The sequence below is a fragment of the Myodes glareolus genome, chromosome 9 (genome assembly GCF_982192425.1).
Source record: "Myodes glareolus chromosome 9, mMyoGla1.1, whole genome shotgun sequence".
NCBI classification, from domain to species: domain Eukaryota; kingdom Metazoa; phylum Chordata; class Mammalia; order Rodentia; family Cricetidae; genus Myodes; species Myodes glareolus.
This window is the reverse complement of record NC_142034.1, coordinates 18,676,271-18,703,628: the sequence shown is the minus strand read 5'-3', so window position 1 is coordinate 18,703,628 and position 27,358 is coordinate 18,676,271. Positions and strand designations below refer to the sequence as shown.

Here is a 27,358-nt window from a genome sequence, read left to right as displayed (position 1 = left end):
GACAAAATACATAATTACTTCCTATATATAACTGTTAGGTTAAAAGGTATACTGACTATTTTAAAGACCTTAAAATAGAGTGTCAAATTCTTTTCTAAAACAATTTGTGCTGCTGTTTTGTGGTTCTGGGGATAAATTTAGGGTTACATCCTCAGGCTCCTCCCGTCCCCCTTAAATCAGTTTAGAATTCCACAATGCAGGACTATCTATTTCGGTAGTTCTCACAAGTAAGAAATACCAAAACATTAAAAACTAATTACCAACGTGACAAATCAATAGTGGCATCTTTTTTCTGTGTGTTTGGTTGGTTTCAATGGAACTAGGAACTGACTTTTCTGCTTCTAAATCACATATTTCTAATTACTGAAAATGCTGGCACATTTTAAAAATATTTTTGAGCTAGAAAGATGGCTCAGCAGTTAAAGGTTAGGCTCACAACCCAAAATAGAAATTATATATCTTTTACCACTGCTACTTTTCTATTATTTGATTTGTCTTTTATTTCTGATTTGTAAAAATGCTTTTTAATTAAGTCTATTAACATATTTTGTATATATTTTATTTCACTTTGCCCTTTATTGTCATAATGTTATTCACAGCACACTTCTTGCTAAGTAGAAGGTGAGTGTTCTCGTTGCTTTTAGTATCTAAACAGTGTCTTAGGTTCTTATTGCTGTGAGGAGACACCATGACCACAGGCAAATTCTTATTAAAACAACAACATTTAATTGGGTAGTTTGCTTATAGTTTCAGAGGTCCAGTCCATTATCATGGTGACAGGGAACATGATGGCATGTGGGCAGATGTGGTGCCAGAGGAATAGCTGAGAGTCCTACATCTTGCAGGCAACAGAAAGTCGACTGACACCCTGGGCAGTGTCCTGAGCATAGGAAACTTCAAAGCCCACCCCCACACCAAGACTACACCTACTCCAACAAAGCCACACCTCACTATGATTATGGGAGCTAAATACATTCAAACTACCACAAACAGTCAAATCAGTTTTATTTTTATTGTTTTCTACTACTTTTTAAAAATTCATCCCATTACATAAACTGATGGTAACCTACATTTTCTTCTCTTTAAATCTTTACAATACATATTAATTTTTGTCTAATGGAGTTTCTGTGGGGTGTGTGTGTGTGTGTGTGTGTGTGTGTGTATAAATGTGTAAATGCTCTTGTAGAGGATTCAGGTTTGATTCTTAGTACACACGTGGCATCTCACAAACAACTGTTAACTCCAATTGTATGGGATCCAGTGCCTTGTTCTGGTTCTGGGAGCACCAGACATATATATGGTACACATGTATACAGGCACAAACTTACAAATACACATCAAATAAAATAAATAAATCTTTTTAAAAACTATTTTGAACCATGCTTACTTCTAAACAAACATTAGAATCATCCTAATGGAAGAAAAAACCTCCAGCAATTATAACAAAAAAGAAAAAGGCCAACTGAAATGAAGAACGGGGCTGGGGAGACGACCCGGTAGACAGAGAGCTCACTGCAGGAGAACGAGACCTCAGCTCAGATCCCAGCCCCTGTGTAAAGCTGGCCAGTGGTGTGCATCTGAAACCCCAGACAAGACAGGCAGGCAGGAAGACCCTGGGAGCCTGTCAGCCAGCAAGCCTAGCCAAAGGCAGCTGTAGGCTCAGTGAAGAAACTCTGTTTTAGAAATTAGCTGGGTATAGTAGCGCACACCTTTAATCCCAGTACTCAGGAGGCAGAGGCAGGTGGATCTCTGTGAGTTTGAGGTCACTGTGATCTACAGAGTGAGTTCCAGGACAGCTAGGGCTGTTAAACAGAGAAACCCTGTCTCGGAAGCCAAAGCTAAAACCAAAATTATTCTCCTTCCACAAACATTTTTAAAACTAGATTAAGTTTAAAACATTTCATTTCTCAGTTCGATATATATTGAATAGATGTCTAGACAAATGATACTTTGCTTCTTAAAAAAAAAAAAGCCATGCCAAAAACTTGACATTGTTCCACCCACAGAAAAACTGGATCTTCAACCTTGGCTTTGCCAGAGCACACTTCTTCACAGAAGTATAATTAACTCGGTGCAAAACCAGGACACGGTTGTTTGTGACTGAAAAACTGTAGGACTTTACATTTTTAAAAGACCTTCATACCCTGGCTGGGCATGGGAGACAGAGGCAAGTGAATCTCTAAGTTTGAGGCCAGCCTGGTCTACATGGTGAGTTCCAGGCCAGCCAGGGCTACACAGTGAGACCCTGTTTGAAATATAAACGGGTATTTATGTCCAGGGTTGTCTGCCTAATGTCAAGGAACAGAAAGGAGCTACACTGTCTGCATGTCCTGGTCTACATGCCCTGAGCTGTGTGGCATCACAACTTCTGTCACTGTCTACCCCTGACGTCCCCTAGCCAAGAAGGATGCTGAAGACTACGAGATGCTGTCTGACAAACTGATCACAGGGGCAATCTGTCCAAAACACAAGTCAGTATAATCCTGACCTTTCCAGCGCCTTACTAACCCTGCGACCTGCCACCCGTTCCCCTTCCCCACCTAGTCAGTTCAATAGCATCAAGTTTTACAGAGTATTAGTTTATGGCAAGCTCTTATTATAGTAAGTTAGGACTCAGATTCACAGATCCACAGAGCTGAATCATCAATTAACAGTGTACCAAGGGACTGAACTTTCCATACTGCAACCCTCTTCAACTTATCAGCTTCTGATTCTGCTTTTACCGGTTGCAGTTTTTCCCATAGAAACAGGACCAATGCTATTGAACCCATGGCAACAGACTTCTAAAGTGGCTGTTCTAAATTTATCGAGTTGACCTATATGGAAGTACTTATCTCTGTCAGCCTGGACTGTCCAGAGTCACAGAGGGGAGGCGTCTGCAGCAGACATTTCCCTTCCATGGGTCACTAGCTGGGTATACCAGAAGAGGCTGGGTGTCATCAGTCTCTACCTAGAGATTCTTGGCCAGCGTGGTTTACTGTTAGCAGTGCCGTATTTAAGCTGTGTATTTAAAAACAGTATCCAAGTTATCTATGTGGCTACATGGAAGCTCACAGTGAGATTTTGTGAGCTGCTCCTCTAGCCTACATTTCAACTCGTCTTTGTTTAGTGTACAACTATCAGGGCCCATTCAGCTCAATTTTACCTTTTTAGGTATTTTTTTAGCAGTCGACACTGTTTATAGGGATGGCTGCCTCACGTTTTCTCTTTTTTCTAAATTTCCAAAGAACAAACAAACAACAAGCATGTATTCTTAAAAATATATTAAACTTCACTTTATCTTTCAGTAACCACGAAGTCCACTGGGCCTTTTCTTAACTCTAAGATGTAATGTCTACTTCACCATCTCTGAGATGACAGCATTAGCAATTATTCCCCTCTGAGCTCACGAAGATTCTGATGTTACTAAAGTGGACGAGCGAGGCAAGAGTTCCACTGACATCGTAACTCCATGGTTGGTCACACAAAGCAAAGAAAACAGAGAGCGAACATCCTGGCCTCCTCATAACAGGAAACACATCATCATTCACGTGTTAAAGTGAACAAGAGACTTGTTCATTTACTTTTGCAGTATGACTGAACCTAGGCCTTACACAGTGCTCTGCCACTGAATATACCCCCAGCTCAGTAACTCATATTAAAATAATAAAAAAAAAGATTTTTCTCTCAGACTCTTAAAATGTCATTCAGTGGCTTCTAGTTCCTTTGTTTCTGTTTAGATTGTCCACTCACATTGAAAGGACAATCTGCTTTACTTGGCCTACCCATTCAAAGTTATTTTACCCAGAAACACACCCAGAATGTACAACCAAACCTCTGGGCAACTTGTGATGTGGTCAAAGCAACATACAAACAACCGTCACAGTTAAGAAACTCAGGTCTGCTTTTTAAATAACTTTTTTCCTAAGGCCCAAATGCAGCTTTTGAGTTTTTAAACTTGCTGTCAATTTCAATGCAGCTCTTCGGCTCCGAATGACCTCGGCCTGCTTCCATCTCATTACAGGTGGGAAGAGCTGGTGATGCCACAATCCGACAGAAGCTGCTCCACAGCTGAGCCGACTCAGTGTGACGGAGGGATTTACTGTGGGACTTTACACACGGAGAAACCCTAAAGTCTATTCATGGACCTAACTTTCCTCCTTTCCCAAAAGACAAAGGAGCTCAAGTATCTGGAAGCGGCGTGGTCCAAAAGTATCACTTGAAAACGTATCTGTTTCTGAACAGGGGAGTAAAGCTTCATGTCACGTTAGCCCCACAGAACCTTGAGGCCAGTGGTGCTCAATCACAAAATTACTTTCATTGCTTCATCATAACTGTAATTTTGTTACAGTTGTGAACTGTAATATAAATGTCCGATATGCAGGATATCTGATATGTGACCCCTGTGAAAAGGTCATTTGGCCCCCAAAGGGGTTGTAACCCATAGGTTGAGAACCACTGCTCTAGGGCAATGCTGTATGGAACGATTGGTACCAACTAAAATTTTCCTGCAAGTTGTTTCAAAATACAGATGGCAGGCCATCTCCGTTTCTCTGGGTGTCATTCGTCATGTAAGCCATACTAAGTTTCTAGTATGTTAGTCTTATGCTCACATACCCTCCTTTGCTCCTCTTCAGCGTCAGCAAAAAGTTTACGAATATTAGCCTCCGATTCTCCCACATATTTGTTAAGGATTTCTGGCCCATTGACCACCTTGGGTTCTCTTGCATTCAGCATCTTGCCAATCTGTCGAGCCAAGAGAGTCTTACCACAACCAGGGGGTCCGTACAACAGGATGCCTTTGACGTGTTTACAACCTAGGAAGGAAAAGAGACAGACTTAGTCAGCTCGCTGAAATCAAGGACGTCTAACAGAGGGTCTGCCTTCTTCACTCACACACACCTGCACCTCAGGATGAGACACCCATGTCACTTCTATACATTAACAGCTGCATGCCGAGGACAGACATGAGTAAACAGTCAAGCCTCTTATATATATTTTTTTTGAACAGAAAATCCAAAAAGGAGCCCTAACCACTGTAAGATTTGAAGGAGGAAGAGAAGCTGCCAGTTACTGATTTTTGGAAAACTCTTTAACTTCACTTAGAATGAACACTTTACTCTGGAACTGTCTCTTTGACTTAATATCTAACTAGGAATTATTACTTTTTCATTATCCTTTGAGAGCCGGAGGCACGCCTGCCTTGCAGAAATTCTAATGGAAAATATATCTATCACAAAACAGTGGGCTATGGGAACTGCATCCTCATCACAAGATAATGGGCCGACCAGCCAGAACAAACTTGGAGAAGAAGCGAGAGTGTTGAGTGGGTCGGATGGGCACAGAGTCCTGAGGGCTAGATGGATGGCACCATATGTGACTAAGGTTAGATGGCTTCATCTAACAATGTCCAATAACAAATGTAGATGACTTTTTAGGGACATCCGGATAAAAATGAAGTTTCAAAAACAGTATTCAATTACTTGTCACTAATAAGCCAAACTAGCAAGACTGATGATCTAGACTCCTAAGTCTCTCCAGCCGACTCTGCAGGGCTGGCTGTTTGCTTCGTTTCTTAAGGTGAAGATGACCTGTGATTCTCTTTACTTTCCTGGGAACACCAACCTTCACCGTTTCACTCTTCTGGTCCATGGTTTCTGATGAACAGCTTTTCTTTCTGCTACACTGAAATACACTCAGTGAGGTAATTCATGATTGGACCTGAGAGCTGTTCTCGTAACTACAGGTGAAAACACAGGAAGTGAAACATATGATGTGCTCCTGTGAAAACGGCTTAGCCTTTTCTGAAACGAGAGCCTTAAAAATTCTATCCTTCAGGGGAAACGTCCAATGCTACCATCGGCAGGAAGTAAAATAAATCACAACTAACCACTACAAGTTTTAGGCTCTGAGGAGGGAGATCTTTGGGGTTGACAGTGACATTCATATGTAACATCTTCATGGCAAGAAAAGACACCATTAAAAATTCTTGAAAACCATGAAATTGTTACTCATGGTTAAGCTTGCAGGCAGAAAGGGAACTTACCAGAGATTCACGAAGGCTTAGTGCCACAACCTTTCTCATCAGAGTAAAGCTCCACCCCAAGAACCATGGCAAGCGAAATGTCTTTGTCCTCTGGCCCAGCCCTCAAGCAAGAGGTTCATACTGCATTACGGGGTAAACCTGGCTCTTATCCTAGAAGCTGGCGCCACCAATTACAGCCCACATTCAAGCCTCAAGGACAACAAGGCTTTGGAAAGTGACTCCGGATCGTCCTGTTTAAGCCAACTGTTAACATCTGACTATCATATGCACAGACCATAGGCAGGTGGCGGAAGTGAAAGAAGCCCAGTGAGGGCTCAGTGGTTAAGAACACTTGCGTCTCCTCCAGACTGAACTGGGTTCAGTTCCCTGTGCCCTCAGAGCAGCTCACAACCGTCTGTAACTCCAGTCCCAGGGGACTATGTCATCTTCAGGCATGCACATGGTGCTCCTACATACATGCAGGCAAAACCCTCATACACGTACACATAAAAATCGACAAACATGAAGAGGAGGAAGAGCAAAGTTTGCAGAGGGCCTACAGAGTGCAGGCCTATTCTCTTCTCATCTTGACTTTCTCCAAGTTGGTCAACCTCCTCTTGAGGAGACCCCTTCCAGAACAGGCCACGCTTTCTGGGAAAGGCTCTCCGTGGCTTCTTATGCTGTCCCCATCCTGCGAGCCCTGAGTACAATATGGTCACAGCAAGAGCAAATCAGAGCACCGTGCTGACTGACGGAGCCTCCTCCCCCACACTATCCGATTTCAGCGCGGCTCTTGCGGCTTCCTCGTACCACACGCCATCCTTTACTTGTCTCTCTTATCTTTTTCCTAATTCTCCTTATGAATTATTGAAATATTCAGTTCTTCTCGAGAGCTACCTCACACCACTAATTCTCAGAGATGACCTAGATTCTCACTTTGCTTATTTAAAAAAAAAAGAGATTATCAGTCGTGACCCCCCTTCAGCTCTCTGCTTCGCCTGCAGACCCGGGCCAGCAGACATGGCCATTTTTAACCTCAAATGTGGCTCTCAAAGGAGTCTTCCTTTCTCTTCTCTGAGGTCAAATTATAATCATTTGTTTATATACCTTCTCTCTGGGATGGTGTGTTGTTTAAGGGAAAATACTGTTTTATTGATCTTGAATCACAACTGACCCAGCATAATGTATCGCCCGTAGCACACACTCAAAAAGGGCCGGATAAGTAAATTCCTGATTCCTTTTCTTAGAAATTCAAAGAGTTTGAGGGAGAAAAGTAGCATTTTTCAAAATTATTTGAAGCCCTTAATTTATGGATCTCACTATTGAACTAATTTAAATCTGTAAAAGTAAAATGAATGAATGAATGAAGGAATAAATAAGTGAAACCTATCTGAGGTGACCAAGCCTTTGCAGATTGGCAAAACAAACTGTACATAAATACTAGAACTGAAACTTTGCAATTCTGTTTTGTATTTGGAAAATGCTTAGTTTAGTGTGGTTTGAACTAAACTAACTTGGATCTTATAAATAGTTGGCAAAATATTGCTATGAAAGCCAAGAGGAGAGGCTGAAATGCATGCTTATGAAGCGCATTCTATGCTATCTTTGACAACACAGTCAGCGCGACGTCAACAGTGCATCTTAGCGGCTTCAGGCAGTGCCAGTCCCAGGATCCTTTCTAGCATATCAAAGAAATACACACTGACAAGAAGATTTTCAAAATTCAGCTCCACAAAGGAATCAGTTATTTGAATAAGCAGTGGAAATGAGACCTTGTTATTACTATTATTAAAGTCTGTCCTGACTTATTAAACAAGCACTGGTCTCTAATTCCCAGTGAGTCATATAAACTGATTCCGTACAACAAAAGTCTATTAAGCTCCTGTTGAGAGGCACCGAGGGAAGTGTGAGGGATAGAGACATGCAAAAAGCAGTCCCTACCTGCATGGAATTCCTGGCTTGATAGGAAAGCCCACAGCCAATAAACCATAATGTATCAGTGAAATGTATGAACTATGTTTGGCATCTACCCAAGAAAGACTGATTCCACCCAGGTGATAGGAGAAAATTAGGACTGGACACAGGGACAAAGGGATACTGAACCTGGCCTGGAAGGATGAGCAGGGGTCATGTTTGGGCGGTGGACAGGAAATGATAAAGAGAGACTAAAGGGAGCCACAGGCACAGAGGTGTGGATATAGATGCCAGCAGTGATCTGCCATGGTCAGAACCTTGGAGATGCCTAGAGACTGGCAGGCTCGGAGGCCGACCTCCACACCATGCCAATGAGTTAAATTTTATGTATTTATTTATTTGGGGAGGGCACAAGCATGCCATGGTTGGAATATGAAGACCAGAGGACAATTAGAGGGAGCTGATTCTTTCCTCTTATCATGTGAATCTGGAGATTGAACTCAAGCTATTGTGCTTGACAGCAATCACTTTTAGCCTCTGAGCCTTCTCGCCAACTCAATTCATGAGTTTTGAATTTGCAGAGGATAGAAGAGTTACTGAAGGGTAACAGCCTTTCTCTGCAGAGACCGGGTACTAATTGACTGGATTTTTGCCAGCTGAACTGTCATATCACTCCAAGGTATCTGGGACTGGGGACCCGAAGGCCTCAGGAGGAAGCCCACTCCACTGCTGATGCCCAGCTTTCTCCTGAGCTTTTCCTGGCTCTAATTTTGGGGGCCCTCGGATCCCAGGCTGTAGAGCCATCTGTTGATAGAAGGAAGGGGAAATTAAGAAAACCCTCTGAACATGCTACTGAATAATCTGGATAAGGAGTAGAAAGGAATGATAGTGGCTGGTGAGATGGTTCTGTGGGTAAAGGCACCTTCAACCAAGCCTCGAGGCATGATTTCTGAGTTCAATTTCTAGGACCCACATGGTGGAAGAAAAGAACTATATTCCACAAGTTGTCCTCTGACTTGAGAGCTGTGACACAAGTACACACACACCACACACACACACACACACACACACACACACTCAGGAAGTTCATGCTGACCTGGGCCACAGTCCTTTATCAGGGCCAGAACACTTGGGGTCAAAGCACCTTCCTTTTCTAAGCAGTTTAGGTAGGCACCAAGTTCACTTTCAAGAACTCTGTCAACATAGATAGGATTGAGAGAGACAACAGCTTATCAGGATGGCTCTCCTTTCAAGATCAGTCAAGGAATTGGAAAGAGGAAGGAAACCGAGGCCATGCCTCCTGGAGTCTGCTAACTGTAGGAATCAGGAGGGTGCCAAGCCATCAGAGCTAAGAGTTCTGGGCAACATAGAAAGATTTTGGGGAAAAGTAAAACAAAGAAAACTGAAAGAAGTGGGGAGGAGAGAAAGGAGCCTGAGCAGACGGAGAGCCTTACAGAAGTGGGCCCAGCAGGAGATTCGGGTCACAGAGGACTAGCCTCTATGCTGTACATAACTGCATAGGCAACTCGGAGCGTCAGGCAAGGTGTCGATACTTGGTTCCGCAACTCTTTTTTGTTGTTGTTTTGTTCACTTGTTTTTTCAAGACAGGGTTTCTCTTGTGTATCACTAGCTATCCTGGAACTCGCTCTGTAGACCAGGCTGACCTCAAACTCACAGATCTGCCTGCCTCTGCCTCCCCAGTGCTGGGATTAAAAGCGTGCGCCACCACTGCCTGGCTGTTTCCCTTTTTTTGTTTTTTTCATGGTAGCTCTTACAAAGGAAAATGTTTCACTGGAACTGGCTTACAGTTCAGAGGGTTAGTACATTATTATCAAGGTGGGAAGCAGGCAGACACACATGGTGCTGGAGAAGGAGCCTAGAGTTCTACATCTGGATCCATACATAGGCAGCAGGAAGAGATACTGGACCTACCTTGAGCATTTGAAACTTCAAAGCCCACACCCAGTGACATACTTCCTCCAACAAGGCCACACCTCCCAATACGCTACTCCTTGTGGGCCCTTGGGGCCATTTTCATTCAAACCACCACACAGCAAATGATCATAGAGGCTGCATTAATAATGGTTTAGGCGATGAGACACTGGGAGACTGTCTAGGAGGAAGATGGTTGGAAACTGATTGGCATCTCAGTGAAGATTCTTTAAAATAAAGCATTTCCAGACATTTCCTACAATCTGAAGCACAAAGCTACGTTGTAAGTATGCTTCTCAGTAGATATCTGTCAAGAAGACTGAGGGTATGATTTGTGTTAAGATGCAAGAAAGGTTGAAGGTTGTTTGGACTAAATAGGAAACATATCAAGAGGAGATGAACATTAAAAAATACTATGCATTGAGTTTTCTAACCAGTTCTAGTTTGGACTTCCCAAACTAGAAAACGAAGCCAAATATGCTTTAAAACAGGTAAGAACCAGTTGCGGTGGTGCATACTTGTCACTCAGTGCTTAGAAAGTGGAGGCAGAAGGATGGAGAGTTCCAGAGCAGGTTGCTGAGATGGCTCAGGGAGTGAAAATGCTTGCCAGCAAGCTGACGACTTGAGTTAGACCCCTGGAGCCCACATGGTAGAGGGAGAGAACCAACCCCTTTGAAAGTTGTTCTCTGACCTACACATATGAACTACACATGTGCGCATACATAAACACACACAATAAATAAATGTAAACATGCCCACAAACGACTCCCATAAACAAGAAAAGCAACCCCTTCCAAACTGGGGAGAAATGTTGCAATTGTGTTAGTTAGGGTTTTTTGATTGTTTGTTTTTATTTTGTTAGGTGAAGATCCTTTTTTTTTTTTTTTAGATGTACGCCTTTAATTCCAGGACTCAGGAAGCGGAGGCAGGTGGATCTTTATGGTTTCAGAACTAGCTTGATCTATAACATGAGTTCCAGAACAGCCGAAATGACACAGTGAGACACAGCCTCAAAAACAAGCAAACCAACAAATAAGAGATATGACCGTTGTTTCATATAAGAAAACATATTTAGTATCAAAAGGAATGACAGAAGTAATCTCAGAATAAAGGCAGTCTTTTGTGTTAAACTCAGTTCTAGAAAAGGGAGAAATTATGTGATTATATTATAATCTCAAAAGTAAAAGAAAAAGTGGGGGGAGAGGTTCTGTAATTGAGAAAGACACCTAATGCTATCCTCTGGCTTCCACACACATTTGGACATGTGCACCATGTAAACAGACACATACATAAATGCATGCACATACAGTAGAGACGCTGGAATCTGCTTGTCTAGATTAAAATCCTGATTTTCCACTTATGAGGTGGAAATAAGTACCTGGAAGTCACTGTGATAATGAAGCCTAACACATGGAAAGCAACTGCTGATATACAGTGACATGTCTAGATATTTGCTGCTAAATAATATTAGCTCATTTTTAATCATCTGGCTACGGATGAATAATGAAATAGAACCAGACCTTCAACTGCTACTTAAGAATTAGATCACAGGCTGGAAAGATGGCTCAGAGGTTATGAATATCAGCTGTTCTTCCAGAGGTCCTGAGTTCAATTCCCAGCAACCATATGGTGACTCATAACCATTTGTAATGAGATCTTCATTCTAGTGTGCTGACAAGAGCAGAGAAAAATGCATAGCTCAATAAAATAAACAATTTTTTTAAAAAAAACATGCAGACAGAACATTGTACACATAATAAATAAATTTTAAAAAGAATTAGATCACATTAGATGCAACCGTAAAGCTCGAAATAATTGACTATTTTGCTCACAACTCATGACTTCTGAGCATGACGAGGTGGCCATCTTGCACCTTAAAACTCTCCCTAGCACTACTACGGTCACGGAGTGGGAGAACTCTAGTGCTTGTTGCACTGATGAAACTCAAGCTCCAAACGAGCACAGCAGACATACACTACACCATAACGTTTCTACAGAGATGGTCCTAGCGGATCAGTGAGTCAGGATTTCCCACAATGTTAGTTGTTCTTCTAGCTGGACTATCGGAATCAATTCCCTTGCTTCTCTGGGCCTCAAGCAGCGCCCAGTCCACCAATTTCTCAAATTTCTAAGCTCACATAGCATCAACATGTAGCCCACGCCACTGTGATGATCAGTTCCACTGGTGTATGTCCCTCTATCTTTTCTCCCAGTATCTTCCATAGGTATCTTTTCCAAAGTTCTCTTCACTTCCCCAACTGCAACCCCTCTTAAAGTCTTTACCAGTATTAGAAAGGTAATGTTGGCTTTTGAGGGGCATATTCTTTGCTCTGCTTGAGCTCACCTGACAGGACCTGATTCTACTGGGAACCACATGAACCATTTCTCTGTGTTTGCCCAAAAGTGTATCATTGCAGTCTAGACTAGCACAGTGCATCTTGCCCATTAGTGTGAGGGAAACCAGTAATACATTGTTTTCCTCCTTCTAAACACTAGTCTCTTAGCTAAGTCAACAGTCCTTCAACAACAGGCAAAATCAGGGTGCACACTTAGACCCAGATGTTAGCATGCCTGTAAAAATTCTGATGGAATAAACTTCAAGAGACGCTAAGGTGTACATTACAGACAGCATGAAAGGATTTCTGGCCTAAAAGTCTACACAAAACAGGGCTTCACCACAATGACAGGCATTCCTAGTCCCACTGATGAAGATAATGCACAAAAATAGTTATAGGACACCTAATAAGTTCATTATCATTTCCTAAAATAGCATAATAAAAAGGACATAGCCTTAGTTCTGTAACCCAAGAAAAAAACAGTAGTGTTTGCTCTTTATAATCTTCAAAAATATGTCCAAAATGAGACATGTCAATGTGAGTTAAATAACCATTTTTTTTTTCCCCTAGATGTCACCAGAGGCCAACTACATCAAGGAAAAACTGTCAGAAAAATCACAGGTATTTAAAGGGGGAAACTCACTGTCAGGATGTCAATAAATTAGAAATGATCTCTATCAAATTAGCATTGGGATAGGAGTGCCTAATTCATTTCAGGGGTGGGGGCAGGATATGAATGATTAGTGATATTTAAAGGGGAATCCCGAGTGGCTTCCAGCTCAAACACAGACAACAGCGCTTGCCAAGGAGGAGTCTGTCGAGACCGGTGCAAGTCAGGGCATCGTCACAAGTCTTGCAAGCTTCTCTAAGCAGGTGTGCAAACCAGGTCTGAATGTTTAACACTAAAAAGTGCATGGACTTGTACAAAGTACAGTGCCAGCTATTATTAATATTTGATCTCTCTATGTTTTTATAATTTCAGCTTCTGTGTCTTTAAAAAGTATAAATCGGAACTAACAAATACAGTTCTATTTGACTTCCTCTTTCTAGAGTACAGGATGATTATGTTAAAAAAAACAGGGTTTTTTAAAGGTTTACTTATTTATACTATTTATTTATTTTGATACAGGATCTATCTATGTAGACCTGGAAATCATTATGTAGACCATGCTGGCCTGGAACTCAGAGATCCACCTATCTCTGCATTCTAAGTGCTGAGAGTAAAGGCGTGCGTCACCACTGCCCAGCAGGATTGACTTTCGTGTGTGTTGCTATGTACACACGCATGCAGGGCTGGGGAGGTGCAGGTGAGAAGCGGGCATTAGCTCCTGGAAGCTGGAGTTAGAGGCCACTGTGCGCTGCAGAACAAGTGCTGGAAACCACACTTGGGCACGTGCTCTAAACACTGACCATCTCTCCGGTGCCAGCTTTTGTTTTTCTAGCCACGCAGGAAGGACCTGGAGCACGACTTTCGTCAACTTCTGTTTCTAAGAGTGCTGACCAGCACGGAAGGTAGGCCGCCCTCCGCACCCCTTCATCCTTCAGGAGACATTTAAGACGAAGACCACTCAAGCACAGACCCCGTTCTCTCCACAGCCGTTTGTCTAGGAGGGTGCGCTGCTGCAAGCGCGCACTGAGCTCTCCTATGAGCAGGTGAGAGAGACCCATGCATGCCCTGGGCACCAAGCAGCTGCGCTAGCTGTCTACCATCTGACTGGTCTGTATCCAAATTAGTCAACTGAAATTCAGCACAGATCTTCTCATCAGATAGCCTAGAATGAGAGATGGGATGTGTGGAGCAACCCTTCCCAACTAATCTTTGCTGACACCCCCACCCTCTACACTCCCTCCTAGGGTGTTGCCTGGTATTTCACGAATTCTTGATGACAAAGATCATGCTCTTCTGCAGCAGGTCCTGCCTTGCTGCCATCTGGCATTGTATGCTTTCGGGTTTCGGCAGTCTGTAGTTGGCCCTTCTCTTTCCTCTGTTCCTCGGCCTTCGCGCTCTTGCTGCTCTGCAGGACATCCGCTTCAGTCAAAACACGCCGTCTGCTCGAGCAGACAACTCACGGCTTCTTTTCCTTCCCCTGGAACCTCTAACTTACTCTCAGAAATCAGAAATCACAGCCTTAAGCCAGACATGTGTTACATGTCTATAACCCCAGCACTCAGGAGACTAAAGATTGTTGTGATTTTAAGGCCAACCTGGGCTAAGCAAGTAAGTTTAAGGTCAGCCTGGGCTACCAAAGAAATCACTTCTTAATTCACACTACGTGACTTTGGTCACATCTTTGGACTCAGTTCTTCAATACTTACTATAGCAATTGTCAAAACTTAATGCGCATCACGGTCTTGCAGTGTTTATTTAAATGCATATTTCTAGGCATCGCTCTAAGAAATGGAAATTCATGAAGTCTGAAGGGGACCTGAGGTAGGTGAACATGCAACATGTGCCCCTACATGTTCCTAAAAGCAAAATAAGGACATGCCAAGTGTCATTACAACTGATAATGTACTCAGCTGCCTGAGCACCCTGGAGTTTTTACTTCATTCCGCGTGTATGTTCTTGACCTCCATTGAATCACAATCTGATAAGAATACATTTCTTATCCTTTGACAACCGTAGCTGCGGAAGACAGCAAGTCGAGAGAGGTGAAATCGTCAGGAGCAGACAGAAGTCCCCTCTGCGCTGTGCTGCTGCGGGAGCGATAAGGATTTGTGGGAGATGACTCGCGGTTTAACTCAATGGTAAATTCAATGGGAGTGAAGACAAGATGAGGATGTCTGAAATGCGAATACAGTCCCAGCCAGCACTGAAGGACTGATGTCTCCTCCAGAGGGCCGGGTCTGGTCTAAGGGATCCACACTCACAGCACTTCACTGTAACTATAAACAGACGTTGAAGTTCAGAGGAGGGGATAGGACAGTAAAGGTGAAAACAGGCCTCCAACAGAAGGCTGGAGGAACCAACCTGACTGGAAAATGCGCCTTGAGAAACTACGGGTCTGAGGAGAGCTGAGGTTGGCACAATTGCTTTCTTTACTGACTTGAAGAACTTTCATGAGGAAGAAGTAGGCTTGTTCTCCTTCCGTTGGTCTCAGGAAAACCAGAGCTGGTCACAGAGACACCTTACTTAACCTAGGAAGCACTAACTGGAGTGGCAGAAGTCAGTCGGGAACAGAAGGCAGGACCTGGTGCAATGTGGCGAGCACACAGAGCTGATGGTCTCTGGTGGGGCCGGCTGGTCCTGCAGGGATCTGAAGTAAGAACTCCAGGACGGTGTCTCAGTTCCTTAGGACCAAACACCTGACACAAGCAACCAATGGAGGAAGAGCTGCCTGGGCTCACAATGGGTGTCTGGATCAGTTACTCTCTGCCTTGCTTTTTGTTTGTTTGCTTTTTGGTTTTTCAAGACAGGGAAAACAGGGTTTATCTGTATAATAGCCCTAGCTGACCTGGAACTAGCTCTGTAGACCAGGCTGGCCTCAAACTCACGAAGATCCACATGCTTCTGCCTCCTGAGTGCTGGGATTAAAGGCATGTGTCACCACTGCCTGACCATCTACCTTTTTTTTTTTTTAAAGATTTATTTATTTTATGAGTGTTGTCTACATGTGTGTATGTGCACCACATGTGTGCCTAGAGCCTGAAGAGGCCAGAAGAGGGTGTCAGACTCTCCTGGAGCTAGAGTTACAGATGGTTGTAAACTACCATATTGGTGCTAGGAACTGCAAGACCAGTAAGCTGTATAACCACTGGGCCATCACCTCTCTAGCTCACTACCTTATTTTTGAGACACAATCTCTTGACGAACCTGGAACTCACTGATTCCATGGTTATACTGACTGGATGGTATGCCCCAGGGATCTGCCTGTCTCCACCCCCTAACCCAGCATGGAGTTACAGAGGCCAAACTCGCTCTTGCCCAAGTGCTGGGGATCTGAACTGAAGTTCTCATGCTTATATGGCCAACACTTGCCCAACTAAACCATCTCCCTAGCCCCCACTTTAAGCATTTTCTAAGTCAGTTCAAAAGGAACTGTTAGGTTTCACCTCTCTGCATACTGTTTGGTCACTGGGTGGTACAGGAGGTGGAGAGAATGGAAAAGGAAAGGCTCCATGTGTTTATCATTAGATAAATTCAGACTACCTGTGAGGGCACTAAGTGGTTGTGTCTCGGTAAAGCACAAACGGGTCAACACTGAGACATGGTAGTAGCATGACTGGCTCACAGCTGCCCCTTTGTTAAGTCAGGAAGGCCTGTCTTCTGGCAGTGACCACTAAGCTACCACAGTTCTGCACTTGCACACTGAGTAGAGGGAGAAGGGAGAGGGAAAGCAGGGAAACTCTTTGCTAGTGTCCCCACACCTACGGACACTTTCAAATAATAACCTACTTCTATAGACACAATTTGTTTTGGTAACGTGCCTGTGTTTATCAGTCTTTATTTCACAATCCCAAGCTTTAAGGTGTTTACAGATAACAATGTGTGATAAAAGTGGAACTAGTGAATTAAACAATTAGCAAATCTTTTTGTGAAAATTAAGAGAAAAGAAACATCCGGGATGTGGCACCTGCTAAACCACCTCTGAGCAGTGTTATCAATGCTCACTAGGTTGTTAGAAAGTAGAGATGCATTCATATCTACACTGTGATTAGAACCACTGACACACGGAGCCTTTCTGTTGGCTTAGAATAGGAATACACTATTAAACAACTAAATGAAAACACTGCTTATGAAAATATTATGCAAATCTGATACTGAAGCGTCTAAAAAATTTCCACTCCAATGCCATGCACCTTGTTTTAAATTAGGCATTACAGAGTATGTAGCTCTCGATCTGCCAGTATGTATCTCCAGAGGCCTAATGGTATTTTGATTTTAAGATTTTTTGCTTTGTTTTCATGAAAGGTAATAAAATATACCTTCAATTTCATTGGTATTACATGCTTGGTTATAAAAATGCTCAAGGCTTTAGGACTTGTATATTAGTAAATATTCATGATAAATGGGAAATGAGATACAGATTACATGAGCTCAATCATGTAAAGATATATATTGTGATATATATATATATATACACATATAAAGGAATATCAAAATTTCTGGTAGTTATGCAGTTTTCCAGTGCTTTGCTTCTTATGATTTTTCAGTATTCTATGAACATACTGACCCTCAAAAGTTGAAAAATACAAACATTATTTTTAAATAAGTAAATAAATAGTAAATGCATATAGAACCCAAGAAGCTAGAAATTAAAGTTACTACAAAATGGGAAGGGCTATGTGAAATGTTTTAATATAGTATTCCTTTATTTTATTTTATTTTACTTAAAAAAATAATTGATATTCAGACACATCAAAGCTGTACCTACTAAGGGATTCTGTGTAGTGTTTGGAATGTGTATCTGTTGTGTAGTGTTTGAATCAGGCTGAACCACCAGTGTGTATTCTCAAGCAGTCACAGAGTTCCAGGACAGGGTCTGGCCCCTCCTCTCTGTAGGAAAGAGCATGGAGCCTAAATGATTTCCTCATGGAGACATCTAGGAAGAGGCAAATTTGGATCTTAAGTGTCAATCTACCTGTCGGAGCTGAACCCCCCGGGAGGCTCTGCTACTGCTGGAGCTGGGCCTCAGACTCAGTGTGCTTGAGGCGCAACCTGAAAATCTGTATCCTTTTAAAGCCTCACATATTCTTATGTGCAGCAGAGAAAGGGATACCGTGTTACTGAATAGGCAAAGCGCCAGAAGAGACAGGAGACACTCGGGATAACTTCTCAAAATGAGGAAATATGGTAGGTGCCGTGCTTTGAAGATGGCATGTACCCTCTAAAATCACATTAAAGTGTAGCTCCCCAAATAAAAATGTTAAGAGGTGAAGGGATGTTTAAGAGGTCACCGAGCTGTCATGTATGGTGGCACACATATTAATCCCAGCACTGGGTAGATAGGCTGATCTCTGTGAGTTTAAGAATAGCCGGTCTACATAGTGAGTTCCAGGACAGCTAGGGCTACGTAGTGAGACCCTGTCTCAAAACACAAACAACAAAAAAATAAACTAGTATTACCAAATACACAGTTTGGGGATGGAGATATGGCTCTTCTAGAAGACCCGAGTTTGAGTCCTAGCACCCACATGGTGGGTCACAACCACCTATGACTTCAGTTCCAAGGAATCCAATGTAGACATCAGGCATGTGTGTGGTATACAAACATACATGTAGGCAGAGCACCCAAACATGTAAAATAAAATTAATTTTTAAAAAATTATTTAAAGAAGCCACTAAGTAGTTAGAAAGAAGCAATGTCTCCCTCGAGGAAGTAGGCTAATAACTAGCCGCAGTGAGTGAGGGTCGCTTTGTGGGAGCCGGCGTTGTATGTGCCCAATCCTGCGTGTGTCTGCTAGTCTGTCTGCTTTTCCCTGTGTTAGGACACAGCATGAAGCCCTGGCCGGCTGTAACTGTCTGATCTTGGACTTTCAGTTCTTATACCTATATACTCCTTTTCCTTTGTAAACGGACCAGGCTCGGGAATTCCGTTATAGCAACAGGAAATGGAGTAAGAAGTGGGGTCTTCAGCAGAGAAAAATGGGTAGGCATCTGCTTTCACATGCCGAGGAAGTGGGATCACATTCAACTTCCACAGATAGTTGCTGTCTCTAGCACAGTGGTTCTCAATCTGTGGATCATGCCCCTTTGTGGATCACGTATCTGAAATCCCGCATATCAGAGACATTAGGATTCACAGCAGTAATGAAATTACAGCTGTAAAGTAGCAATGAAATCATTTTCTGGCTGGAGGTCAGCACAACATGAGGAACTGTATCAAAAGGTTGCAGCGTTAGGAAGTTGAGAAGCACTGCTCCGGCACATACTCAAGAACTGTGCTAAGCAAAGTTCTTTCGGGATACAAGACCAAAGCTACAATGATAGGAAACAAGCTTTGAAAATGCTGCGTAAAGCCAAAGGCAAACAACTCTCTCCACTTGGGAGCACATTCGCGTGATGATTCTTCCAGAGACAGTCGAGCTGCGCGGATGAGCACGTGCAGAGTCCTCCCTACCTGTGTGTGCGGCCTTCACACCCCACTGGAATGAGGCGCTCACATGGTGGTGATTCCACCAAGTTCTGATTCGGCTCTCCCTTCCCCTCTACAATGATACGGAAACCGGGACTACACTGGCGCCTCTGCACTGCCCTCAGCTCCCCTGGACATTTGAAATGCTGCTACTTCTCTTCCAGCGCACCTCCCTGGTGTCTGCTGTCATCTATGTGACATTATGACTTCAAAAAAGGAAACCTAAAGTTAGCACAGTGGTATCAGCCTGTAGTCTCAGCACTTAGGAAGCTGAAGCAGGAGGATTGTCAAGAACTTAAGGCCAGTCTGGGTTACAGAGTGAGACTCTCTTTAATACAGTAATAATGATGATGATGACGACAACGGTGATAATTAATAAACAAAAAAGAAAGGCTAATTTTGGCGGCTTATACAAAAATGGGTATAATTATTAACGCTCTCTGACTCAGCAAGTCCTCCTCCAGGAATTTATCTGAAAGAACTGTGGTTAGAGGGTGGAGAGATGGCTCAGTGGTTAAGTGCACTGGCTGCTCTTCCAGTGGTTCTGAGTTCAATTCCCAGCACACATGGTGGCTCACAACCATCTATAATGAGGTCTGGTGCCCTTTTCTGGCATGCAGGCATACATGTAGGCAGAACACTGTATACATAATTAATAAATCTTAAAAAAAAAACAAAATGCAAAACTATGGTTAGGCCAGGCAGTGGTGGCACATATCTTTAACCCCAGCACTCGGGAGGCAGAGGCAGGAGGATCTCTGTGAGTCTGAAGCCAGCCTGGTCCACAAAGTGAGTTTCAAGACAACCAGAACTCTTACAATGAGAAATCCTGTCAAAAAAAAAAAAAAAAAAAAGAACTATGGTCAGGCAGGAATATATAGTTCCAAGGGTGTTTGTTATAAATAATATATAATAGTGAAAAACTCAAAAAATTAGAGGGGAATGGTTAAATAAACAATGACATTAGCATTTTATAATACAGGATGTTATCTATGTAAAAAAGCAATTAACTTGTTATATAAGGAGAAAAATCACCTACAAAATGAAAATATTGTGTGCATATAAACATATACGTAGAAGGATAACAAAACTAACAAATGACACACTGAAGAATACTAACCATTTTCACTTTTTAAAAATAGTCTCTAATTTTTCTTTCTGGTCACCTGGGCTTTTGAAACCTGTAATGAACATATACTACAAATGTTTTCAGAAACAGAGATCTAAGTCATCTATGCAAAAATCAAGGGACTTTTTATGACTACGTTAAAAATGACTAGGTTAAAAAAAAATTTCTTCCCCAAACCTTCTGGGCCCAGCAGGGAACCTGCAGTGACTGACAGAGGCAAGAATGGGCTCTGTGAATCAGCCTAGACTCCAGGAGACTGAAGCTCGCTCTCAAGAATTTCTCAATCAAGTTGTGAAATCTGAAATTTAAAGAAGAGCCAACAATAAATCAGATCATTTACATCATTTATGTGTCTGAGTCACAAAGCCCACAGGGCAGCAGACTGGGGGCCAGGTAGCCTAGACTCTACCTGACTGAGACTTTAGCCTAAATAAGGTACTGGGTCTCCTGGGAGCCTGGTGCTCTCCAGTGCGAAATAAAAGTGAGAAGAAGCACTTCTCAGCCTGGTCTTCCATGGAACACAAAATCATCTTATGCCAATACATCTGCTAATTAAGGAAATGCCAGACTAGAGATCTCTGAGGTCCCCATTCCAACACAGCCTAGATCTGAGTCAACGATACAGCTCCTGATGCACTGAAACCTGTATGTACAGATACACATCCACTTCTGGTTTCTTCACGGAAAGGGAGAGGAGTATTAAATAATGCAGGATGGGTGACAACCTACCTGAAGCGGGTAAAAAACCACCCACAGCGTGCCAGCAGCAATGGAAAACAGAAAGCAGGAGTTTACCAGCAAAGGGCTAAAACCACGTCTGGTGAGGATAATGGAAACACTGAATCTAAACGGCGTCTTTCGCTAAATTTCTATCTGTTCTTCCAAATCAGACTTTTCTTCAAATTCTTTCATGACTTTTCTAGAAACAGAATTATTCCAATACCAGTTCAAACCACTTCAATTTTTAAAAACATTTTTAAACAATGATTTTCTTTTTTGAAAATATAGAGAAGGACCCAGTCTTTGGACTGCAGCTATAAACTATAGTCTGTCCCTCCAAAGATGGACAGTATCCCTCGAAAGATTTTCCCAATTATGACGCACACGAATCTTCAACAACTGAGGTCCACAGCCACCTTCTATCACGCATGGTCAGCCTGCTACAGCCAGATAAAGACCAGCAGCTGCAGAGAACCTGTGACGAATGCAGGGAGTCCTGACTATCCCTTTCTCTGAGCTCATCACAGCCAAAACTGGTACCTAAATAAGATCCACACAGGAAGTGATGTCATTCGGTAGCAGAAAGAGAAGTAAGAAGTCACACAGTATGTAGGGTGGCAACATACTCATGACGGGCCTGTCCTGCCACAGCCATGCACAGACAGGCAAAAGCCTCTTATGTCTAAGATTTCTCTCATGGCAGAGTTCTAGACAGGTTTTTAAAGCAAAGCACTTTAAAAATCAAAAAAATTGTGGACAAATTAGAATAGACACACATGTAAACAGCACAGAAGTTGAAGGTACAGATGCACAGACCTCTGTTTAGTCACTGAAGTAGAAACAGGACTCAAACTATGACTTTATTATACTGCATTAAAGCAAAGGTAGAACTCAAAGTCACAAGTAGATCTTTGGGTGTTTGATACATTACTTAATCATTTCTTTCAAAGTAAAATTACACAATATTTGTAAAATGATATGTAGAAGATATGTAGAAGGGATTTACCCGTCTACTGTCTCTAAATCCTCTTCCCACACCCCTTAGCATCACATCCAGCCCATGTCAGTTCTTAACACTTATTGTGTGTGTGTGTGTGTGTGTGTGTGTCTGTACACACGTGGCAGTCAGAAAAAACTTGCAGGAGTCGGTTCTCTCCTTCCACTATGTGGGTTACATGGATCCAACTAAGGTTTTAGGACTGGTGACAAGCACCTTTACGCATCTCACAGGGCCAGGCTAATTCTTTAGAAAACAAAGGAAACCCAAGTTCCTTGTAGGCATTTTTAAAGTATGAGCATATTAAGCATATCAAAGGTAGACTGCTCTAATAACAAACTGTATGGAACTCTGGGAGAGTCTTATTGAATTGAGGCAATACTCTTCGAATGAGCAGCTAACTCCCAGGCAACACTGCTAACACGGCTAATTCTTTCTTCAACTTCTCTCTGGCACTGACTTCTCTCTCTGGCACCATACTCCCTACTGTGTCTACCGAGTCTATTTCACACATAAGGAACTCACAAGATTTATGGTGGAGCACTTATCAGTCCTCTCTGATGGCATGTGACAGAGAATGCACATCAGCTCAGGTTTGAGTTCACAAACAAAAGAGGATCGCCAAGTGTCCCCTTGACTACCTATCAACAAACACTATTCAGAATGGGTAATTACAAAACAGCCTAAGAAGATAATCCCAGGTGTTAGCTTTTCTCATCAGCATGGAAAGGTTAAGATGAAAAGGAAACATCTCAACACCTGATTAAAGGGATTGGGCTATACATTTTTACCCTCTGTAGAGCTACGTTTGGCAACCTTACCAAGTGCTGCCTATGGAGTATAAGTAAGGCACCAGAAAATGCCCATGCTAATGCTACCCTGACAATGAGTCTACCGAAAAACACTTCTGTGGGTTAGGATGCAAGGCTCAGAGCATCTGGGGACTGGAGTCCTGAAGTTTCCAGGTCCACAGTCTCACAGTGATCAGCAGCAAAGACTCTTAGCCAACCTTCTGACTGCCGAGGATCCTGGGCTAACTTATCACTAAAGGGCACGCAGACAGATAATCTTTTTAGCGCCACTTATCGAAGGAAATAAAATGCTATCCATGTTTTATCATGGGAAGAAAGACCAAGATACCCTATTAGAAGCCACAGAACAGTATTTGTTGTGATCTTATTTTAAGGGAAAAAAAAAAAAAAACCTTATCCATGAGTAGCTAGAACCAAATATGCATATGTGTGTAGACATTCATGCAAGGGTCTAAAGACGTGCACTGATAGTACAGGACTACTTCTGACAGAAACTGAGGCGGGGACGCTGGAGACTTTATATTTTACTCTGCACATCAGCATAGCTTTATGAGGATATGTTACTTTTATAATCTGTAAAGTAGAAAATGCAAATGTATACAACATATAGCAATGAGTGCTGTGCCCTTCCCCATCCGAGCTGATGCTTTGACCCTTGAACTCTGTTCTTCTAACACCCAAACATGCGAACAGCTATTATCAAAGAAACCAATAGCAGCTGGGCAATGCTTAAGAAAACTTGCCCCCTTCCTCTTTCTGGAATTGAGATTCATCTGGAACCATTCCAAGAAGTCTTTCCTAGAGCCCAAACGAATTGAAGAGTATCTACTTGGATTTAGTAAGGAATCAGAACCATCCTCTCTGCTCTGACTTGTGAAAGATGGGGTTGAGCACCACTCTTCCTATGGATATGTGCTTTACCACCTGGCTTTATGAGCCTGGCTCACAGGTGCCCTGTGTTTTATGTGCTGTTCTGGGATACGCAAAAGCAGTGTTGTTCGCTGAGAGACTGTAAGCATCTTGAGGGCAGAGCAGGCGTGTAAGCGTTCCACTTAGACCCGATTAATCAAGCTACTAGCATTTATTCACTTCTGGAAAATGCATAGCCATGTAATAAGCAACCATACTGCAATGTAGCAATGTATAAAGGAGCATATGAAATACATAGGAAGCACACTAAAGCCAGAGCATTCTGGAAAAAATCAGATCAAAGCTGAGGCCTGAAGGATGAACAGAATTGAGCAAAATGATGGTCAAAACATGCCCTGAGATACAAAGGGAAGACGGTAGCACAGCAAATTAGAGACACTGAAAATAGCACGCTGGCTGGAGCCCAGTGCGTGGGGGAAGGGTGCAGGCCCAGATGAGGCAGGAAAGTTTGGCAGCTGCCAGAACACTCAGGGCTTGTAAACTGTGAAGGAGTTACGGGACCTGCTAAGGAGTTTGAAGCAGTGGGGTGACAGGATCAGACTTGCCTTTTTATAAAAAAAAAAAAATCGCTCCGGTTACAGTGTGGAGAATGGATCAGAAAAGGGCAAGGCTGGCGCTCACGGAGCAGTGCGGGCAAGAGATAATGGTGTCCTGAAGACGGAGAGAGGTGGGGGGCCTGCGACAGCAGGCGACGGCAGCACTGATGGTCTGTCTATGACTGGCAGGAAGTGGCACCCCATTTCCGGGCAAAGAAGGGGGGTAAAGAGTAGGTCCCAGCTTTGGGCTATCACACTTCCGGGAACAGACAACTGGAAAGTGGAAGTACGCCTGGGGAGGAAGGCTGCAGAGGGATGAATTTCATTTAGAACTGACTGCACAATGGGGAAATAAGCAATGGGTTATGTCTGTGAAAACCCTGAGCTCTAGACTGAGACAGAGAAAATCCACATGCTTAAGAGTTATAGCACGAAGGTACTGGTTAACACTATGGAAGTGGACATGAGTCATCTGAGGGAAAATACAAATAAAGCAAAGAGATCTAAGACAGACTCCTGATGACCCCCGCTACATACACATATCTTAAGAGACACAAAAGGGGTGGGAAAGGGGAGGCAGAGAGATAAGAAAACCTTGGAGGGAAGCTAAGTAAAGGCCAAGTAAACACACAGTGCCAATGGGTGTTTCCTAAGTACATGCAGACTGACTGACAGATGCTGGCCAGATTTAACTGTCAGAATTCTGCCTTTCTCCAGTTCTGCTTCCTGGTCCTTTCAGTGTCGAGAAGATGTGCCATGGCATCTTCCCACTGCCCGACAAGCAGAACCTTGGGATTTCCTTACTTCCCGTATCTCCTCGCCTGGCCCAACTGTCATTTCCAAGCCTGTCATCCATAATGCCTAATCACCAAGTTCTGTCAGCCTGATTTTCACCATCGTTCTCATCCCTCTTAGCGTCGTGCTAGCCAAGGTTCGGTTAGCACAACTAGACAACCAGCACCCCCTGTCTCCCGGGCCATCCTGCCCTCCACCTCCTCCCAGCGGTCCCGCACACGGGATAACCGCAACGGTCGCCCTAGAGGTCTAACCTTCCTAGCACTACTCCACTGCTGAAGTCTCTGATGATTCTCATTACAATCATCTGTTCAATTATCTCAGCTATCTAGTAACTTTACCTATCTATGTCCATGGTTTTTCAAACTATCTAAATACCTTTGGTCTACCTGTTTGTTTCTTTTTAAACTTTCAATCTATTATGATATTTTTATAAAATACAATTTAAAACACCCTGGTAATGCCAAATTGCCACAAGCATTTCTAATTGCCTACTCTCAGCCTCTCAATATTCATCTCATCGCAGACTGGCAACCATGGTTCCTGGTCCAACAATGGCTGCTGGGTTGCACCACCAGTTCAAGGGCAGATGACAGGATGGCTATTTCCTTCAAAGCCTTTTGGCATGTACAGGATGATTCTGCCAGCCAGGTGAGACATCATTTAACTGAGGCAGGTGGACAGCAGGAAAGACTCCCGGCGAGGACAGAAGCTGATAAACATCCTATGATGTGTGATAGACAGGGTAGGCGCCTCTCAGCAGAGAATTACCCAAGCATGAAGTACGCACAGGGCAAAGGTCAAGAAACCTTGCCTTAGGAGTATGATGCAAACAATTACAGGACATTAAGAATGATGTGACCAGGCTGGCCTCGAACTCACAGAGAACTGCCTGCCTCTGCCTCCCGAGGGCTGGGATTAAAGGCGTGTGCCACTACCACCTGACTCTTCACTCGACTTCTTGCTCCTCCGTGAAGCCTTTAGTGAATTTCCTTAGTTCCTGGACAACCCACTTTGTCTACACTATTTGGTTGATACTTAATCACATGGTGGCTTTGACACCATCTATTAGGTTCTGTTGCTTAATTTTAAGTGGTCATTTGACATTGATTATTTGTGTCTAGGTTGACAGCTTACTTAAAATGTCTCTACACAGCACAGTAATCACTTCCTGCATTATGCTACACGCTACACGCATTTTTAAAGTGGCATTAAATCTTAAGCATTACAGTGCTACTGCTGGCTCTTTATGTGTCCAGTTCATGGCAATCTGAACATATCAGATTACTAGAAAGAGCAACTTACAGGGCAGCTAGCTTCTCTACTGCATGATTATCTGGTCTAACAGATTAAGGATGCCATTGCTGAAATAGATGTGGCTAAGGTTCCTCCAAACTGGGCTCAAGAAGCCCACAATATGATCTCACATATTGCTTTCATGAAAGAAGAGCAACATAGGGTCAACAGCATGAACTCTGGGGCCATGCTGGGTTCAAATCTGCCTTTATGGTTTACTGTGGGTCTTGGATGAACAACTTTACTTCTCTGAGCCTCAATTTCTTTCTCCATAAAATGGGAACAATGCAGTACATGCCCCGGAAGGTTGTTGTGAGAATTAAATAAGTTAATATAAAAAATACAAGCAAAATATTTAGAACAGTGTGTCCCACTTCACAAGTACTAGCCATCATCAACAATCCAAACATATGTAAGGCAGAAGAGGTACTGCTGCGCTGGGAGTGGCTCCACTATTCAGAGACTTTGAACACTGAGGATAAACTGGGGCATAGCTCTTCAGAAATTCTCTTCTCCCAGGCCACCCTTCTCCCACGGAAGCTCCTTCAGCTGCCCACCGAAAGCCTTGACATGAATGCTCACCTGTCTAGAGGGAGGACAAAAGACTTCACATTCATCACTATCCGGGAATTACTGGGAGGAGCAGTTGGCAGGAAGTTATTGCCCAGTAAGAAACCCCGTCTCCTTCAGGAGAGCAGGACAGGTGTTCTGTCTGCCCCTGTCATGCTGCCACCAGGGTCCTAGGAATCCAGACCGGAACCCTATGTGCTTTGTGAAAGTCGAGGACAGACCAAAGCCCTGCATTGAGGGCTATGCCAAGGTAGCCTGTGCTAGCTCTACTTGTTTGCTTATTTTTCAAACTGTACATTAGATACACAAAC

General features: G+C 43.1%; 1 protein-coding gene across 1 annotated transcript in view; it reads right to left on the bottom strand.

Annotated features, from left to right (window-relative positions):
- The window catches only part of Nsf (N-ethylmaleimide sensitive factor, vesicle fusing ATPase), a 142,409-nt gene that overhangs the window by 56,638 nt on the left and 58,413 nt on the right, over positions 1 to 27,358 (bottom strand). Inside the window, exon 9 of the mRNA XM_048445892.3 lies at positions 4,597 to 4,796. Coding sequence (XP_048301849.1) covers positions 4,597 to 4,796 — 200 coding nt within the window. The remainder of the gene's footprint in view (positions 1 to 4,596; positions 4,797 to 27,358) is intronic.